The sequence below is a fragment of the Manduca sexta genome, chromosome 22 (assembly GCF_014839805.1).
Source record: "Manduca sexta isolate Smith_Timp_Sample1 chromosome 22, JHU_Msex_v1.0, whole genome shotgun sequence".
In the NCBI taxonomy this organism is placed as follows: domain Eukaryota; kingdom Metazoa; phylum Arthropoda; class Insecta; order Lepidoptera; family Sphingidae; genus Manduca; species Manduca sexta.
In genome coordinates, this window is record NC_051136.1 from 10473342 (window position 1) to 10495665 (window position 22324).

General features: G+C 32.6%; 1 protein-coding gene across 1 annotated transcript in view; it reads left to right on the forward strand.

Annotated features, from left to right (window-relative positions):
• The window catches only part of LOC115451708 (proton channel OtopLc), a 62235-nt gene extending 41700 nt beyond the window's left edge, over positions 1-20535 (forward strand). The window contains 6 exon segments of the mRNA XM_037441513.1: positions 6028-6145; positions 6622-6730; positions 9337-9516; positions 11318-11478; positions 11775-11937; positions 16219-20535. Of these exon segments, the coding sequence (XP_037297410.1) occupies positions 6028-6145; positions 6622-6730; positions 9337-9516; positions 11318-11478; positions 11775-11937; positions 16219-17225 (1738 nt within the window). The 3' untranslated portion in view covers positions 17226-20535.
• Positions 20536-22324: the final 1789 nt, after the last annotated feature.

Here is a 22324-nt window from a genome sequence, read left to right on the forward strand (position 1 = left end):
AGAATTTAAATTCACGTCTAGTTAGTGATTAGTTCTCGCAGTTGAAAGAAAAACGTAAAAATAATTAATAATCATGGTTATTTCGGCCTTTAAAATTTCGTCATATTAAATTAGATTAAAGGTGAAACAAAATGTATGAAAATGGACCTTGAGGTATCGCCTTAAAGAAAGTATTAACAAAGTAAGTAATTGGTAAATTAAGTAGATGTTAAATTTAGTATGTTTTAAGACTCTTTAGAATTATTATTATAAGTATCAACATAGAATTCTTAATTAGGTTTTCAAAAATAAGTTACGGTAGGTTTTTCAAGACATAAGTATATTAAAGTAATATAATAATCAATATAAATTCATTAATGAATGGCTTATGTTTATTAAGATTGTTCCATGTAAAATATAAGTTAGTTGGATTAAACACTGGATTTAGACAGATCGAACACAGGTCACTAACCCGTTTAAATCAACCCCCAATTTAGTGGATTTGAATTGCCTTGCATTACGTACGCACTAATTACATTGGGTTCGTTACAGACAAATTAAACTGAAACAGACTGTGATACAGATGAAGGGTGTTGGAAAACTCCATATATATTTTTTCATATTACATAACTCCATATATATTTTATTGTTAGAAAACATAAGGTTGTATACCAAAATTAATGTTACATTATAAAGAAAGATAATAATTTATTTTTGTTTAATAATCTGAACTTGATTAAATCTGTGGATAGTCTTATTATTAATTTCAGAAGTAGGTTAGTTGCGCATTTTTACAAAAGACGACGAACAAAAGGGTTGCTCTCATCCGCCGCATTAGCCATCATGGCCTACAAACTATTGTTTACTAAAAACAAATACACGAGTTTTCACGTTGTGTTTACATTATCACTAACTCTCGTAGCATGTTTTACAACTTTTCAACTGTTTACTCATAGTTTCTTGTTTACAATACAGACCATTGTTTCCCTGCATCAAATTGAGTATTATTTTTATCTTGCAAATGAAAGCCGTTAAATTAGTGTTTTAAAAGTAATAAATGAAAACTCTTTATAACTTAAACATGAACTGGGTTTAGAAGCGGGGTGTTGGAGAGCCCTCGTGTTTAACATGTGACTGGAAAAAAAGACCTAAAACAAAGTCTGCCGCGTGTTTTTTTAGTTTTTATTTTATTTCTTCTTAATATTAAATTAATTTCCGAATGCACAATGTATCTTGTTTGAACAAATCATTACAAAATAAAGTTTAGGCGATCATTTGTTTTAGATAAATAAGTATTTCTGATTACGTCTCTGTAGACAGCAAACGTTTAATAGACGCAAGACGGTTTTCTAAAAAAGCAGTTAATGGACATCGCAAAAATGAGACAGCGCTCACACGTAACCATCATGGGGGAAAATCATTAAAAGTTGTAAAGGAATTCCCATGGGGTGGACGGAAACACATTTCCTCGGTGAATAACTGGCCGTCATCTATCTACAGCCGAAACCTTTTGTTCGGTTTCAATCAGCTCCATTGTGAGCATGTATTACATGCGCTCGACCATTAGCAAAGGGATAGGATCCGAGTAAATATTTAATTCAGAGGTTTGCGATTGCGAAGTGGTATCGCATCTTTAAATGTATCTTTCCAGTTTCCACACAATAAATTGCCCAACAAGGGTTAATATAAAAAATATTCTATAATTTGTATCATACGTAATGTTTTATATCTATTTTATTTTTAAGATTATTTATATTTATTTGTAATATAATACAAATAATGCTAAACCATTTTGTCTCGAAATTATTTATTTTTCTGTATCAAGATACCTAAATAATATTATTATATAGGCGCCTACCTAAATAAAAGTATTTTCAATTCTCATATTTATTTTTTCAACTTCTACCTAATTATAAAAACACCGATTAATCGTTTTCGTACAGTTAACAACACATGGCTACGGGTAAAATTGCCAGGTTTTGTAATGGAGGCTAAAATTTTAACGAAATGTTGAATAACAACTTTAGATATGGCGTAATTAGCGACGGCGATATGTTTCAGACCGTTTCCCTAATTAATGATAAATTGCGGTTAAATTTACATATAAATTATACGAGTGCGAAAAACTTATTGGCGTAAAATGTTTACGACTGCATTCTGTATGTAGAATTATGAATAATTAAAGTATTATGCAAAGAGAACATAACGACTACGTTAAAGTATTATGTTTTTATCTTGGAGTCGTGGATCGTGATGTAAATATGTAAAAATGATTGCATACTAATTAAAGCCGAAATAAACTGCATCAATAAGTACCTAGTTTAATAATTATTGTAAATTAGAACCATAAAATATCTTTCTTATGCGATTTTCTATAGGCTGTATGGTTCAAGTTCCTTTGTCGGTTTAAAAATAAACAACGTTATGTAGATTTGGCGGGAATTGTGGATGCAGTCTGCGTTTTTACCAACATAAGTAGGTAATTATTACTAAGATGTTTTTATTACAATATAAGTAATTATTGTGTTCTTCATGTACTTAACTTACAAATTTAATTCATCATCTCAACTTTGTCAGTCAACATAATATAATGGAAAGATGTAAGTTTTGTCCGATATTTCTATACTCGGCTTAAAGTATTACCGGTATGTAATTATACATTGAAAGAGGCATTAACATGTAATATTGTAGTTGAGTATTGATATAGATGAGATAGATTTTGAGTTTTATGAGGAATATCAGTTTTAGTTACATTAGTTCGTCAACTGATTTTACAAGTATCTGAGCTTAAATTATGTGGAATGGTTTAATATGTAGAACTTATTCTGAAAAAAAAGAGACAGTTATTTAAGTATCTTGTAGAATATTAAGTACTTATTTACTTACCCACCTATGTATTTACCTACAGTTTACATAGCAGTTAGACTTCAACTATAGGATTTTCGCTTTCCCCTGTTAGTTGATGCTGAAGAGCACTAGCATCCTAAACAAACAGAACGGGTTCATTATGCTGCTTTCTCAACGGCCCACGATCTCTACAATAAAATGGGTCAAGTATTATGGAGGAAAAAATACTTTTAAAAAAGAAAAATAACCGTGATAGTACACCGAGCGGATGCTCATTAAAATGTATGTTTTGATCAAAGAGTTTTTATTTCGAGCAAATTAATATTCAGTGGATATCGTTTGTCGGGCAAGTGGATTGAAGATGGATGAAGTGAATTTCCTTCAATCTACAAGCACTGACTAAGTTCAAATGCGGTTTAAACGAATCCAACCATAAGTTAAAAAACTAGTGACACGTCTGTTAGTACAGATACAGATCAGACTTTGTATATATTATATAAAGCTGAAGAGTTTGTTTGTTTTAACTCAATTTTAAAGTTAGTTAGTTAGTTAGTCTAAGTTCTTATTTCAGGAATTTATAAATGGACTTTGAAAAAAAAAACTAGCAGAAAGTTGTATTACTCCTGAGTGCTAAGTAACTGCTAATTTTTATTCCGACAAAATATTATAATATATCGCACAGGCGACGCTGTGAGCAATCATCTATAAAACCAAATGGTGTAAAAATGTTGTTAGAAATCGTTATTTAACTTTAACTTTGTTTGTGAAAACAGTTTTCCATTTAGTTTAAAGCATTAATACAGGTTAATGTCGACAATAATAGACAAGTGGAAGTGAGCTCCGCTAAGTAATAGCGACATAAAACTAAACTTTATGCCGCCTAATATTAGATGCGTAATGCAGTGTTGACGGCGATAAAAACAAATGTTTATGCAAGGTGCGCATTAAGGATCAGGTGGGTCGGGCCCCCAAATTAAAGTGGATTATATACATTTGCATAATTTGAGTTTTTGCGGGCAAGTGTTTCTTTATTAAAAGTATAATAGTTGTGAAGTTTAATGTGCATAGGTAGTTAGACAATAAATATAAGGTTTTTTTTAGATTAGGTTCTAAATGGGAATTTAATATATTTTTTGTAATAATTAATAATTGGCATATATATCACGGTCAATTAATTCTCGATGCGAGTAAATTCGACGGCACTATTGTGTTTAATAAAAAACCTTCATTTTAGTATTAAATTACTCACATATCGTCTTACATGAGTTTACCAAAAATCAGAAACAAAAATTGCATCACCTCTCTTATTAATAGACAACTTTACAATACACAGCAAAATATGAGTAAATTAGTTATGAAACGTAATTTTTTTTTCATGCACCTTTCATTGATTTAGAGGTTGATTTGTCAAAAGATATTTTAATCGTCCTATCAAAATAGGTATACTTAAAAATTATTAAATATGGTTATACTTATAGAAAGAATGCACATATCATCCATAAGTCGATGATAACCCTTTAGTTAATAAAACAGGCCTGCGCATTCTCACAGAGACCAACGAGTACTTATCAGCGACTGCTGAATAATTCCCACAGATTAACGCGGGCCCACTGACACTGTCGCCCTGACTCCATCCATATTTATATACAGTCGCTACACTGAATTTAATCGGCTTTACCCGGATTCGTTTCGGTTGCCAGCTAATGTGGTACATGACCTCTTAAATGGATTTATTGAAGTGTTACTTAACTATGTTAATAAACGTGGTGCATTCTGTTTTTGTGCAAGCATATTTTCGGAATGTAAACATTCGCGTATACGAAAAAATTGTAGTTGTGTTTTTACGGCCTTCTCTTAAGGTTAATGTATGCCTAACAATATTATATTTCACATTTAATATTACAAACAATATTAGCCCTGTATTTTATATGCTGTCTCACTGTTGGGCACGGGTCTTCTCTATTACTGAGAGGGATTACGCCTTTGTCCACCTCGCTGGCTTAGTGCGAATTGACAGACTTCACATAGTTTCAAAATTCCTATAGAGAGCTTCTCCGGTATGCTGGTTTCCTCACAAAGTTTTCTTTCACCGTTAAAGCATATATTAGTTACTTATGTTAAATTGTACACGTGACAAACTAACTCTAATTAATTTGTAACTATGCGTGTCGTTGTACACGAAACTTTGCTCATTAGTTATTTGTAACTTAATAAACTTTCTTGTATTCAGATATAATTAAGTATTATATTAGTTTGTATTTAGAATGATTAGTTAGTTGAGATTAAACTATACTACATTTAGGGAAGAAAAAAACAATTTAGACATGTTCCTTTTGTATATCATTATTGTCAGATATTAGCAAACAATACCTGAAAGAAAAGTGTTGGTATGTATTATATATAGTAGATAAAGGTAAATCAATTCTATATGGCCTTAGAGTAAGTTAGGAAATAAAAACACTACAAGCACATTAAAGAGTTCGTTCCATAAACATAACATCGTTTATTCGGCGTTTACAATCGTACCGGGAATATTCGGGTCCGAAATCGTACGAGCTTCTGGTATTTATTCTCTAACCCTCGTTTCCAGAAGGCGGGCCCGTAAAACAAACGGGACATTTCTCTCGCATTGTCCCTCTATCGAGCAGGATTCAATAAACTATATCGTACTATAGTTATAGTTTCTGTTAGTTTATGTTTTCCGCAGAGACTATAATGCGGTGTTACAGAATATAAACGGATATAATTTATTTACTGAGAAAATGTGGCTTTGTTTCGTATGCTTTCTCAATAGCCTACCTATATTTCTTTGCTTAGAAAATAATTGTTAAAATTGTAATACTTACGTTTATGGAAAGTGAAAGCTTCTGAATATCATTCTATTTCAATATTTAATGTTCTTGTTGTAAGTTTTAAAAAGCAGCTATAAATGATCTCCGATAAACGGAATAAAAAAAAATGTTTAATTCAAATCCATTTCAAACTTAATGTTTACTTGATGTTTGGATATTTTAAAACGTATTTCAGGGGTAAAATTGTATTTCGATGTATATTTTGACTTTCTGAACAACAGCATGTTATACCATACATCGTACACGCTTAACATGACCTAATTACTTTTCCCTATGTATACCTAAACACGTGGAGTGCATTAAAGCGTTCCCATTTTCCTCAATAATTGAATTACTATTATTTGAACAGGAGCGATGCATTAGCGACAACACTATCAGCCCTCTACGGGAAGCTGTTGGTCGTGATGGGTGTCGCTTTCCCGATGGCCGAGGTCATCTCGACGTACATCCCACCCTCCTTTTATGAGGTTGGTTATGAAATATCGTTTCCGTTTGTAGGGTTAGGGACGGAGACGCTGTCGTGTCTAGACAAGGGAATGGTAGATTGTTTGACGATGTATTATGTCAAAGTAAAGAAAAATATACGTTTTTGTTATGTTTAAATGATCTGTGTCATATTTGTCATCTGAATGGAGACTGGGAAAAATTCAAAGAAATTATACCTATATTATGTGTTGAATAATGATCTATATGCTTAATGATATGTTTTATTAAAATTTGCTTATTTTATATCACGTGTTTACGAGATGCTATCATGGTTTTAATATTTGCCAACATCGTAATTTTATCCCTAATAATAATAAATAAATCAGATAAAAAGAATATTTTTAATAAATGTGCCTATATAATGATTTTAAAAAATATTTATGAATAGAACTTTATTATAATCTAATAGATTATGTTTTGATTTTATACTTTAATTGTATGTTTTTGTGTGTGCCAGGGATTCTACCTGTATCTATACATTGGAAGCATGGTGTTCCTTCTGTACATGTATGCGGCGCTGGTGAGGGACAGGTCTCGCTCGGCAGCCGACAACGCTGTTGTTGCAAGTCAGTATTATTTACATTTATAATATTATGTTATCTTGGGACTTTATTTTTGATTCGAACGAGTTTCAGAAGTAGAAACCTTTCTTAATCCTGAGCGAATCTAATTATCTAGGAAACATGCGAGCAAAATACGATGATTCATGAGTAAACTATCATATCTGAAAAAATAATGCGATTTACACTTTTATACCATTTCGATATCTATGTATTGTAATATGCACCTTTCAGCTTTCGTTAAAAGAGTTAATAAATGAACATTTTTTCAATGGGTTTGGTAATAAACAGTACATAGATAACGAAACTAGGAGCCATCGAATACATCATTTTGATGATGATTTTGGAAATCGATCAACAATTTACGGAACTAAGCTTAACAAACTGTAATTAATTTAATGTTATATATTTTGTAATCTATTGCACCGTGATTATAATTGACGTCTAATGAAATAGTTAATGAAAGCCTTTGTATAAGTTAGTAGAGCGTTACCGAGATCATGCGAACCAAAAACCGCAAGACCGACGTGTCGGAAATAAAGCATTGACCTATTTTACACAAACCGGTATCCTTTTAAGGGCCACGAATCCATTAACGCGTGGTGCGTTGAGAAATATCGAACGTGGGTGGATTGTTTACAACACATGTTTTGGTATACGTATTTTATATGAAGCAGTTCTGAAATTTATTCTAGGTTGCTTGTATTAGAGAGTAAAAAGAAGCGGTTCGTCGTTCAAAAGAATAATTCTAATAATATAAACTTGAAAGTGTGTAAAGATATTTGGATATTTATTAAAAGTAAACGTAGAATTTGGATGAAATTTGGCTCTTAGTCTATCTTATATGTACTGATAAACATGTAGGCTATATTCTTTACGAAAAAGTAAAGAACACACAGTGGAAGTTTTATTTCAAGAGAACTAATTCAAGTGGGCGGAGCCGCGGAAGTCTAGTAAATGTAAACCAAATAAGACACATTTGAAAAGCTCCGTCAGAAAAAAATTCATAATTTTCAAAATAAACACGAAAGACGTGTCACTAATTATGTTTATGTTTAAATGTGGACGCCATTAATTTTAGGAGTTCATACGTAACCATAGTCAAAACGCAGGTGTCTAAAATTAGAACCGTTCCCGCTCCCTTTGCCGTTTTTCTAGCACCGGTACTAAATTGCATCATTACTTTCTCACAAAGATGCCAACGAGGGTCTAATAAGACGGAGTTGGCACGAATTGCCGCGAGCCACTCTTTCATTCAAACAACTTGTATTTTTTGGTTTAAATTTTCAAAGGCAAAAGTCTGCAAATTTTGATCTGAAATATCAATTTCTTTGGTGTTTCGCGAACGGACTATTCGAAATATACCTAAAAAAGTGGAAACAGTGAAGTATTAGACATTTACATTGAATGTCCGTTATTAAAATTATGAAGCTGTGTTTATTTGCAGTACAAAATTTTTGATATAATAATTCTACTACAATTCATGGGCTTAGTTTTACTTTATAGTATGAATATCCTCTGTTACCTATTTGTTTCGTGTAAGGCGTTAATTTGTTAATGTAGTTTTTTTATCACTTACGTGAAGAAGAATAACATTATCCGACAGTGAAAAAAAAAGTTGCTATTTCAAAGGAGTTTAAGATTTGTTATGGACACACGGAGACAAAAGAAAGAAAGATAGATCTTGTTGACGTTTATTATTCTGTTTCATTTTATTCCCAAGTTATATATTTTATTTACCAATATACTGTAAGGTCCGTAATTCAATAATATATTGAAACAAATAGATCGGCTTTGCTCTTTTATCGTAAATCTTACCTTTGATAACCCAAACTCTTTGTACTAAAACTCGTAATAAAATAGAACCAATTTTTCTTTTGCTACCAAAGCAATCCATATTTGTTATTTAAATGACCCGTAAAGACTAACAGGCGAGTAGCCAACTGCCATTTTAAGTAATGTATTGTTACTTTATGAAGCAAATGGAATTGATTTACTTCTTGTAATATGTATAAGAAATGACAAATGTAATTTTTGGGTACATGGAATTAGAGGACAACGTCGAGTGTTAGAGGTTTTTGTTATACCAGTTTGATTTAGAAGTAGTTTTTATTTTCATTCATTATGCGAAGGAATTCTATATAAGGATCAAACAACAAATTACATTTTGAAATATTAATATTAAGTTTATTTTGGTGGCTTGTATATTACCTTGTTATTATTCTAGTATTCCATGAAAACAATTATGAACATTAGTTTAAGAAATAGAGCGTAAATAAGTTGGTAAAGTAAATTATAGTAGCTAAAAGGAGTTAACAAAGTTGATAGTCACACATAAGTGATCGAAAAACTAAGTAACAGCAAAGTAGATAAGCCAAAGATGTCGGAACTTGGTAACAGAAAATACGTGTTTATAGCAATACCGAAAATGACGTGAATGGGCTTCGTGTACCCGTAAAAAATTAGATTTATCCATATTACTAACAAAGGTAGAACGTTTTAAAAATCATAAAACAAAATTAAGCAAGATAATCTAGCTCGCAGAAGTTAGTAAACATAATACCTAGTTAGAAAGCATTCTCTACAACAAAAAATGCCTGATCAATCTTTAGAATCAGAATCAAGTTCGTCGCCATCGGAATCGGACTCCTGTTCATCCCGCACGGAGCGTAGTACTGCTACTGCGGCCCACGCTCTCCCTCAGCTGTCGGTCAAGCGACTGTCCCTGGGCTTCGCACTGGCCACGCGAACACATCATTACGGCAGCTTCTACCTACGGATGGGTGCGGTTGGTGAGTATCTTGTGATTGTCATATTTATGAAGTTATGTTTGACTTATCGATTTTCTGCCAAAATCCATAAATGGACCAATTCGTTTGAAATTCGTATTTTAATCGATTGAAAGATTGACCATTGAAAATAAAATTAGTTTCACGACTTTCTAATTTGATTATTTAGTTATTGAGATAAAATCCGGATTATCGATCTCAATCGATAATCGAAATCGGTTTTTAGTAGTGTCCGAGATTGGGTGGCAGTAATAATATTATGTCAAAACATGACAATTTATGGTAGGATTGTAAATTTGATAAATGTGATTTTGTAAGCAGGTTGAGGGCCTTGAAGAAGGAAGAATATAATTTGTCGGACTCGTGAGATTAGTGATTATGGTTGTCTTAGAAATACTTATGTCTAACATTACTTAAGTCATCTAGAATTATAAGAAGAAAGTACGGATTGAAGTTAACTTTAAAGCGTATTATTTTTGTATTTGCAATATCATATCGATTGCCTGGATGGTGTTGTATTATGTTATGACTGTAGTGCTGAGGTCTCAGGTGCGATCCCCGGGTCGGACAAAGTGATATTGGATTTTTCTACTCAGTATCAGCCGGAAGTTTGGAATTTGTGCCTGATAAGGCAATAGCCTTGTTTTCTATCACGTGATGGAACAGAATACGCATGGCAAAGATTGGGTACACCGGTTGCGTGCTGTCTACCCCCTCGGGGATGAAATACGAGAGTGTGTGTGAAGTAGCAGTAATTACATACTGTTTTATGAAAAGCACTTTAAATATACGTGTAAATTACAATACATTTCGCGTGAGTAGTATTTCACTCATGTTTAAAAATTTAATTAGTAGTTAATTAGTTCTTTACGCGTTCTCGTGATGTCATAACTATTACATTTTCGAACTATAAAATGTCCATAAACTAAATACAATCGACAAACTATTTCCACAAGTTACTAATACAATTAATTATTAACATTGTTATAATTTTAGTCTCGCAACTTTGTTAATAATTGAAATAGTTCAGCAAGAAATAAATCCAGGAGCACTAATTAATTTTGCTATAATTTGTTTTGTCTCGATAAACGACAGTCTAGAAACTAAGAAATAAAAAAGTACTTAATACCTTTTAGTATTGTTTTCACGGGGAACTTGGTGGATTAGTAGTTGTGCCTTGTTATATCCTACAGCATTGTGAAGGGGACAAATGGATCGTGGATTAGTTTCAAACAAACTTCCTTAGTGATGGAGGCAGAGTCGATAATCTTGTTAAACTTTGTGCCAACTTTCCTTTATTATATTAATAGAAATTATTGAGGACGCCGTTTGATGTGACGGTTAATTTAGTTTACTTTATTACGATATACACCTACATAATAACAAAACTTCATTATTACAGCACGAAACACATTGAATGTTGGGTAAATTTTCTCAGTTACCTAGTGCCGACTACATCACTTTGCAAAAGTTTAATATTTTGTATACCTGTGACGATTCAGGACCTGTTACACAAGCTTCAAGTAAATTTTATTTGAAAGTTATCGTATTACACAGTTTATGTAGATGGTACTCATTTTATTACCATTTAATTTGTGAGCGTAGACAAGAGTGTAACTTTTGTAATTCGTCGGCTTATACCTTTATATGACGAGGCCCTAAAATAGGTATTAGGTAGTATCCTATGGAATATAAGTAAACTAGTGTTAACTGTTTATTTAATATTTGACATATTAAATTCAATGTGTATGTTTTCCTATGTCGTATACCTATATGTTCGTCACAACCGTACAAAACATTTCAGCATTTGGCATCGGTTCCATGATCTACTCCGGGCTGGAGTTCGGCCAGTACTGGGAGCTTGAGAGGAATACTAATTGCCACAACGTGCTGCTAGCCCTCACGCCGGCTACGCGGATGGCGTTCATATTCATTCAGATGTACTTCATCTTTCTTAATAATGAGGTTCGTTATCTTGGACGCTCTTGGCGTTTGAACGTCCATATTAATTGCGCGTCGAGTAAAATTAACTGAATTTATTATTTTTAAAGTTTATTTCAAAGTTTTTATCGTTTATATTTTTTGTTGATACAATTTCTGAATCAGTTGAAAATAAACATATTTGCATGATTTTAAATGAATATCATTTTTCAATTTTGTGATAACATATTTTTTACTGATTTAAAAAGCAATGTCAGATATCGGCCCATCATCACTTTCGATCTTAAGATACTAATAGCCAAAGTCTCATTATATTACAGATGAAAGTATACAAACACAAGATAGTAGCCCGGTTTGGACTGATGCACATGGTGGGGACGAATCTCAGCGTGTGGCTCAACGTGCTGGTACAGGAGACCAAACACGAAATACTCACCTTCTACGACCCTGAGAACAAGACCATTGGATTGTCTCATCGTCTTGGTGAGTTACGATATTACGATTTTTTCCTTTTTCAATAAAATATCCCAATCTCAATCTTCAATTTGGTTCCGAGAATGGAGCTCTCAAAATAAGTCATTTGTTCATGTCAAAAATAACTTTGTTCTGATTGGTATTTTATTTAGATAGATCGAAAATTGATTGGGGTCATTTATTCAAAATGGATATTACTATTTGCTCGAAATGAAAGACGTTTTTATGTATACCATTACCACATTGCACTTTTTCGGGATAAAATGTAGTTCATATGTTTATTTAGGACGTGGTCTATCAGTATGCCGAATTTCTTCGCATTAGTTCAGTTGTTCTAACAAATATCTTTACGAATTTTCAAATTTATAATAACAGTAATATGGAGGATAATTACACGATGATAATGTGTGATGTCTATTTCTTTTTGAAGGAAATACGACTTTAGTACTTCGTACATAAAATTGGAAATTTGGTATTCTTTGTAAGTCTGAATAGCCGTGTCCGAATTCGATACCGGAGCCAGTCATTTCTTTGTTTCTATTTTCAAAAATTGCCAAGGATAGGATACGTGTCTGATATGCCGATGGGCTTTACTTCCACATCATAGAGCGCGAATAACGTTTGCAGAATGTGAATGGAATCTTTGTTTCTCTGCTCACCTTCGATAGTGCTAGTACATATGATACGAAATTTACAATTTTTATTTAATATTTAAACTGAAAAACGTGGTTTTATATTTTAACCAATAAAGCCTCTAAAAGCATTTAAGAGTGAAACACAAAGAATTAAATACGGAGAAAATGTATGAAAACGTATACCCAACATTGCCAAATAAAATACAACAAAAAGGTAATCCGTTTATTGTATTTTTGTGGCGAGTCCCTTCGCCACCAAGCGATAAACACAAAAGAAATATAACCTTCCCTGAATTTAGATTTATTTCTACATATTTGAGATTCTTATAACGGATTTGTTTACGTGTTTGAATAGAATTAAAAATATTTTCTATGTATAAAGTCCTAGATCTATCAAAGTGAGCTGATAGATCTAGGACTCTTTGCTGAGGCAAACACTAAATAAAATATCTAAAATGACGTTGGAATCAATCATTTGATGGGGATATTCGTAAAGCAATTCATAGTTATGTAGAAATGTGGCCGTTAGTTTATTCGTTTGCAAAATGACTTACTATTAAGCAATGAAAAATAAATCATTATCAAATAATAAAGTCCAGAGTTTAAAACTTCTTTACAATTCTCTTAACTTTTTATGTTAGATTGTGTTTGGTTAGCTTTTTAAGAAAATCAAAAGTCTCTAGATAGATAGATTGTTCTTTATTGAACACCACATAGTGAAAAAAAAACACATATCCTAATTAACTTTAGCTGCTGCAACAATATGCAGTCGCTAAAAGCGATCTCTTCCAGACAACCGTAGAATGTAATCCATTCTACAGTTCCTAATAATAGAATAAAGGCCGATGCCTTTTTAAATCAAACAGAAAGTGTAAAAGCGTTACTGAATTAGAACATAATGTTAATAAACCTAAATAAAATATATTTTATGCCTAACACATAATTACAACAGCAATTGGAAACAACCTATACGAACTAAACTTGATGACTATAAATGAAAGCAATTGAAAACAAAATACTGTAGCAAAACCTCGGTATAAACGTAGAATCATAAGTATAATATTATGTAAAGCTGTAACAAATCGAGATATTTAATCAAAGAGCACTCGTATACGAAATCCGTACATATCGCGTCGGTTCGTTGGACACATTCAATGAAAGTGGCTACGATCGTACTCGTGTGTGTACAATGCGCCAATCGATATCGTACGCCGTTGTTTACATGAATAAAATAACACTAACGTAATTATGAAATAAACACGCGCCACCGTTCCCCGACACGCGGAAATGTGTAAGAAAAATATTGGCGTTTTCAATATTTTAACGAATGGGTTACATGAATTGATTTCTGGTGTTATAACTTAAATACTTAATATATCGTGTTTTATATGGAGCCAAAAAGTAGGTATACCTAAGTAAAGATTGGTTTTTGTTTTATAGTCATTAGGAATTGTGTTGGGACATTTTGATATTGAGGTTTTATTTTTCGGTATTACATACGCTCTATTTGCTATATAATGCTGACGTCTACTGCTCATTAAAATAAAACTAAGTTTATTGCTAACTTTGTTGACCTAGTTAATACATACATATTATCAGTCTTAGTTCAGCTGTAAGTCAAAACCTGCCATCTTGCCTCATAATAAGGTTTAAACTAGAAAATCGGTGATGTTTTTGACAGCTATTTAAGCAATTCTTAAGCACCTATTAGCGCTAAAACAAGTTTATAAGTAAGACTATATATGTTTAAAAAATATTTTTTAAATAAATGTCATACATACTATCATCATCATCTAGTAGTAGGTATTTATTATTACTACTACTAGGTGACGTATCTAATATTATGTAATAACAAAAATAAAAAAAAATCTACTAGAAACAATTAAAAAAATGATCGCGAATTTTATTCAAATTGCCCTCACTCGAAAATATTTATATATAAAACAACCTGTTTTGCGTAATCAAATCCTCCAGGGGTACAGCTACCGAGCTTGTTACCTGCGGATTATTCACATGAGATTATGCCCTCACTGCAGTTTCCTGATAATTTCCTTTGTGTTCAGTTAATTGGATTAATGATTGCGAGCGAGCATTGGTTTAGTCGGCCCGCTCGATTGTCACAAAATGCCTGTCCCCTATGATTTGGTTTTGGGCAATGACATTCTGTGGCGGTTTGCCGTTCCGGTTTGAATTGCTGCATCATTTCCTCAAACCATAACGTTGTTAGACTTTACGTTTTGTTATTTGAATGGTTCTGTGTTTAAAATTATTTTATTTTCTATTTGATAAAATTACGAGATATTGACGTAGGGTTTACCGTTTAAGTTTAGATAATTTTGTATATTTTTTTTAACGATAAGAATCCTATTACTGACATGATTTTACGTTGAAATTCCAAATTAATAAGCAAATGGAGGTAAAAGTTTCGCATCCGCGGTATCAATTTTCTCCTTTTTTACAAGTTTAGTAAGTTACAAAGTAAAAATATGCAAAATGCGGTCGTTTGGAAGCGTAGTTATCGCGGTAGCGGTACTTCGCATACAGAACAGCTGAGCTGCAGATTAGCCACAGTACTTCGCAATTACACTCCAACGTTCAAACCAGTACTATTTTTATTCCTTGTATCGCTTTTATGCTAAAATAATGGCTATGAAAAATACAGAGCGCTCTTGAACGGAATTGAAGCCGAAAAATGCAACCAAGAGTTCTTTTAAAGTTTCAACGTGCTCATTAGTAGTATGAAAAATAATTAATCATGACATCTTTTGAATTGTAGCATCAATTAAGAATTTTATATGCAGCACTTGCCAAAACGGTGAATTAAATAAAGAATGAAAAACGTTTCATTATTCTTGAAAGACATTCCATTTATAAGATTGATGTAGCGATCTAAACTTTTGGATGTTAGATTGAATGTACATACTTTTAACTTAGTCAATAGCTTCGTGTAACTTAAACGTACTTTATCAAACTGTCAATACATTCCAATTCATTTTTTCCAATGTCCAAGAAATTATTTTTTGTGAAGGAACCTATTTTTTAGTCCCTTAAGGGCCTTTTATCCTCATTTTTCACCCCGCTTAACCAAGCTGCGTCCGCATAATTTGTTACCTAACTCCCTTTGTTACAATTTATCCTCGTTGAATAGCTTTATATTATTCACTATTCGACCCCAAACTTATGGCGATTTTGTTTTACCATATATATTTTTATTTAGTTCCCTTGTCTCGAGATGGAGAGAATTTATCGTTGCGGTAGAAAAAAATATGTTTAGATCGGTGAAGCGATGATGTGATATTCTGCCACTTAGGGGTGCTCTAAATTCATTTGCTCTTACACAATTCTGTTATAAGCCTATTTGTTAGCTATTGTTATTTGAAATGAGAGTTTAAACACTTTCATTTAAATAAACAAGTTTCGGAATAAAAAAGAAATATCTACAAAACGTTGAACCAATAAACTTCCCACTGGAAACGCTTTATCAACCCGCTATCGGCAGATGTCACGGAGCTATGCCAATAGCATTCCAATATCGCGACAGAGCTCCGAAGGTATTCAACCTAAATAGTTCGTCGCACTGGGAACCGATCGAAGATAACTCCTTCACGCCATTATTAATTAACGGTAATGTAATCGATTTCTTTTTTAATTCCAGCGTTCCAGAAAGCCTTCGCGTCGTTGGCGACTGAGGTGCCGCCGTCACACCCCGCGGCGGCTCACCTCCGAGTGCCCCGAGGGTTGAAAGGACCTCACCACATTTTCGAGTGCCGTCGAACTAACATAATGGGCTCGTTAGTCCAGGATGCTTCACCATTCTTGTTTCCGTGTACCATTGAATATTCCCTTATTTGTGCAGCCATTCTTTATGTTATGTGGAAGAATATATCTAAATATCCCTCGAAAGATGTTGCTGCAGCTATTGCCAAGGCTCGTTTACTCGAAGGTTTGGCTTATAAAAAATCACCTCACCTTTACAGCGTTGACTGCGCTAGAGCCCACAAAGGGTTATTTTTTGGAATACTCGTATTAGTCCTTACTATTATTTCTCTAATTTTGTTTTTTGTTCTCGTGTCACGAAAAGAGTACGCGTCGTTGGCAGTAGTTGAAGTGAACATGTGCGAGTTAGCGTTATATGCTATGACAACATTTGCCAGTTTGGCCGGAATGGTTTGCGTTCGAAAACTGAAATACGACGGAAACAGAAATCTCGAACTGGATAACATTCTTCTCGTCGGAGCTCAAACTGGAATGTTCATCTACGGCACATTCACGATCATCGGAGGACACTTCACGATAGAGAAGAACACAATTTTGATACTAATAACAGCGTTGTCGTCCCTAATACAAACGACGTGCCAAACGATGTTCATACTAGACGCGAGCCGAAGATCGGCGAAGACGCCCGAACAGTTACGAAAGAAACCAGGCAGGGAGATAGTGACGTTCTTGTTGGTGACCAATTTGGCGATGTGGGCGATCAATACGTTGGAGAAGTCTCGAGCGGAATCCCATCCAGTACAGTTGCACTTCTACGGACTCTGGGCCTGGACGATCATAACACACGTGTCGATGCCGTTGGCGATATTCTACAGGTTCCACTCAACAGTGTGCCTGTGCGAGATCTGGAAGCGGGCGTACAAGATGAAGCCTGCCTACATGTAGCGACCGGCGCGAAGGTACTAGAACACAGATCTGTCACAGACTGTGGTACTTTCGGAAATGGGAATGAAACTCGTAGATGGGTATTAGTGCCATAGCTTCGTGTTTAGGTGAATACCGGATAGAAATTAATTTCTTTAAATATGTAGGAGCATCGTTATAGTTTATCATCCGGTGTGCGTCACCTCGATTAGTTTCCACGTTGACTGCTGTAATGTTAAGTTATTGTATTTGAAATATTTTAATGTGTTATTTATTTGTAGCTTTATCGGATGCTTTAACTATAATAGCTGGACTGATGCGTTGTTCGATTTACAGTATTTCAAATGATAAACGGGTTGGATTTTATTGATTTAGCGCTTTATATTTAGATGTTATTATTTCTGTGACTCGTAGCATATAATGTATTGTTAAATATATTTATGAACCTAATGATAAGTTCGTGTTCGCTCTTCTAAATCCTGTTCGAATAGTTACGTAAGTAAGTGTAGATGTTAATATATGATAGATCGCATTTCACATTCCAAGGTTTTCAACACTGTCTGCTGTCATGTAAAATAGTTTCCGCACACTGATTCAAAAGATATGTCTTCCATTAGGTTACGTTGTTTTGTACACGTTTTATTTACGGCATTTTTCCTAACGCGTGTTTGATGAATATTCCATAGCTACAGTGGGAACAAGAAATTATCGACCTAATGAATATTTTTTTGAGCCATTTTGATTACGGTACGCTGTAATCCATACGGATATAATATGATAATAACATTTTATTATGAGAAGCGTAATTCATAGTCTGATCGAATAGAAATTTTGTAGCGATATTTTTGCAATAAAATGTAGTGACAGTATTTTGGATGCATTTTTTATCCGTAGCAATATTTGCGTGCCGAGGACCCGTAGTTAGATAAAGGTAACACCAAAGTTTTATAAAGTAGGGAGTTTTGGAGCTTATTACGATAGATGTCAGATGTTACGGATAGAAACTTATGAACTCGGTCGTTTACACTAATGCATTATTATTCGATAGACTTAGCTATTTCGTCCAGTGCATTCATATTTTAACGTATAGCGTGTTTATTTACAGAAAATTATATACAAAGGCAGTATTCTGTTTTATTTGCAACAATATTTTGTAAAATAGATTTTAAAACGAAGTATAGAAACGATTCAATCACTGAATTTGTTCTTTGCTCTTTGTAATTATATGCCAGGAATTATATTAGCGTATTTCGATGTTTACATTTTAATGTATCAGTAGATGTCTTAACTCTGTAACAAATTAGTAAATAGTTTGGTAGGTAATAAGTTCTTTCTTTTGCTCAATATTTGAAGCCGCCATTTTAAAACGTAACTCAAAGCACCAAACATTTTAAAATATTTTGTAGTGTCTTTATTGTTATAAGATCCGACATATAAGATAAGCTAAGGCGTTTAATTTTATTTCATTGCGATAATTGTATATTAAGCAATATTTTTAAAATATACTTCTATCAATTATAACTTATATTCCCCATTTTTTCCTATTTCGTAATAATATTGTGACGAAGATACGTAAGCACGGAAATGGTAATAGTTTTTCCTCTGCCTATTTGTTTGTTTCGTTACTGATTTTATCATGTGAAATGTTTGGTGTTAATAAAATGATACTGGCCATTTTTATAATTTTTAAATTTAGAATACCAAATTTAGAGACACGAGACATCAAAAAAAAAAAAAATTTACAGAACAATTTTAAAGAATCTAATTCTGTTTTCAAATATTTCAAACACATATTTTTTAAAATTAGAATACGTTAGTGATAGCTTACGTTCCTGTCTACAAAAGTTACTTCGCTTCATTTCTCAATGGTTTCACAAAACGAAACTTTTTGCTAAGTTCTAGTGATAGAGTATTTTATACAGTCTTATTGAGATCATAGAATAGTTATAGAGTATTTTTTTAGACCTTGTAGATGGTGTACGCGTATGAGTAGACGGGATATAGTAAAACATACCGATATTACTCTGTGGACCAAACTGTCCTGTAACATATTTGGAACACATTGTACTAACCATCAGTGTAGCCACTTAACTGTCAAACTGAGATAAGTTTGAGTTCAAAGTGAACTTTCAATAGTATTTATAGTGAACTACATATTTATTTTAACAAGATAAATACTTAGTCCAATAAATCACTAAGGTTTCCTTCCACTATCTGCAAGTTCTTTAAAAAATGCAATATGTAAGTATTCGAGTATGACAATGTTAGCTTTAAATGTAAATGTAACTTATGACGTTTTGAACAACGGGAACACCAATCTACATTTTTTAATTTTTTAATAGCAATAGGTGTTTGTACATCTTGTAATGGCTTTACTTCCTAATAATTGTGAGCTAGTTCCGTCATGTGATTTTTTTGTTTCGTTAGTCATATAATTTATATCTACATACATATTTATAAATATTATATCGGTATATAGATATTTCGAACATTTAAATAAAGAACATATGGCTCGACGTTCGGCGATTTGCGATCTCACGGTAGTATGTTCATATCACAAAAGAGGATTTAAATGTTTATGACTACCATGTTAAATTGTATCGGTGTTAGATTTTGTTTGGATTCGGAAGGAGTAGGAATAAGGGAAGATTAAAAAAAAGGATTCGAAACAATGAATTGAAAAATATTGTTTAACTTTGGAGTAGACCATAACCGGTAAGTGTTCGAAATTTAATTTGAATTTCGAATATAAAAATCTGTTGATTGTTTCGAAACATAGATTATATTATGATTTCTCTAAAAAGGCCATAACCAGATATTAAAAATCTATGTCTAAAATAATTTAAGTTTAGAACTATAATTTATAGCGTATAATTGTGAGGACATCATGGTTTAAGCTTTAAGTTGATATTTTGTCAATATTGACTAACGTTGATGGTAATAATTTATGTATCAATTATTTGTTTTATATAAATTATACAACGTAGGTGTAAGTATTTTGTGTCATTTTCCTAAATTTTTGTATAATCTTGTATAGAATTAGGCTAGCTATTTGTTCTTATTTATATAGTTTGATAACAATATACCTTTATACCCATACCTATACCAAATACTCGTTAACACTATTATGAGCATTACGGCATTATTTATATTTTGAAAAACGCATTATGTAAATTCATAGTGATACTAGAGTAAAGTTTTTAATTATATTTGTGAACTATTTATTTGTTTAGCAGAGACTGTATAGATCTGGATAGCATTAAGATCGTCTCGTTTGACGTTTCACGTTTACAAACAAATAAAAACTTCCTTGAGATTATCCCAAATATCATTGAACTTTCATTTCATTATTATTTTATGCAATTAAATTTCATGAATGAGTACAAATTAAAATTTGCATATTTTAATAAGAATATTATTAAACGCAATTAGGGGGCTGTTTCACAATTGTTTAATAGAGTTTATTTGACAATCATTGTATTAAATTAGATAGGTAGTACTCATTTTATTCATTTTTTTAGGTAGCAGTGTGACTTTTGTATTTGGTCAGGTTATAAATTTGTGTAATGAGAAACATTTATTGAGAAGTTGTGAAATACGTACTTTTAATATGATATTTTTTCTTTAACTCAAGAATTTTCAGTCATATTTTTTTAACCTTTTAGTAGTAGATTTCACCGATCATTCTATACACAATACTATACAATAAAGAAAAAATAATATATAGATGAATGATAATTCACAAATTTAATCTAGTATTAAGTGATTAGTCTAAGAACTATAGGAATAGTTGAGCCAAGCCGCGTTGTTATTCAGCGAATAAATTAAATATAATGAATAAATTATATACAATATTCCTTATTAATAACTTTTACCAACTGTATTGTCACTTTTTCTTCACCATTTTAACAGTAGTCAAGTACAGAGTAAAATTTGAACCCTCACACAATTTGCAATGTAACCTTTATTTTCAATCAACCGTAAACCCAAACAGTTTTAAAAGGTATACGCAATTATTACGACACATGAATTATTAATGGCCAGCCTATACGAATTCCGATACGCGTATCAGTACGTGATCACAAGAATGGACACCTACATCCTTTCTTACATCCCATGTGTCAATATACCGATATGGCCGGATTTCGGATCACATAGGGCCAAAATCATATGTGAAACCTAATTTCGCTCGTAAGTGCGATATTAGTTGGAATGCTGTCAAATTAGTCAGCGTTTTAAAGTCGTTGCTATTTAATAAATAGATATTAAAATTTTAAATGATATCTTAAGTCACTAAGGTAAAGCAAAGTTATAGTACTCAGCTGAGAACCAGCACTTAAATGCCAGCTTAAGCTTGGTTCATTTAATAGTTCTATCATTCTCTACTTAAAATCTTACTCAAAGTTGATATTTATTTATTCATTCGTTCCTATGATCTGTGGTAGAGCAGCTCGGAACATCACGTCGAGTAAATAAACAGTAAACAGAGCATTTATTTATATATTTCACGTTAAATGAGTGTGTTGAAAGTTAATTCGAACCGTGATAATAAGACGCCGGGATACATTGCAAACCGGAATGCAAAACCGTAGATTACCGGACGCACGACAACCCTATTAATTCGTGAGTACGTCAGATCGCACTTTCATATGCTAATGTTGATAAATGCGCATAATTGCAGTCTAGTGTGAGTAAAAGTTAATAGCTAAATGCAGTTCTGCAACTATTTTATGTAAATTGCTAATTTATAGTTGTAGAGTAAGGGTCGGAAAATGAAAGTATCGACAGTACCTACTTGTATAAAATCCTCTTTTAAATATTCTAGGGTATTCAGGGAAAGTTGTTAATTTAATTTAAATGGTATCTGTATTGATATTGATAAGTTTTCATACTATTGGCCCGCTATTATAAGGTTATGTTATATTTTATGCTCAAATTGAACTATATATGAGTGGCAATAGCCTCTTTGGATGTGTAAGACTGCCGAGACGAATATCCGCAGGTTAAAATATATACTTAATACAGACACAGATACTATTATTTTTATTTATAATAATATATCACATGATTCTGTCTTTTTTTAGTAAAAAATTCCAATATTCCCGAAAGATGAATAGGGG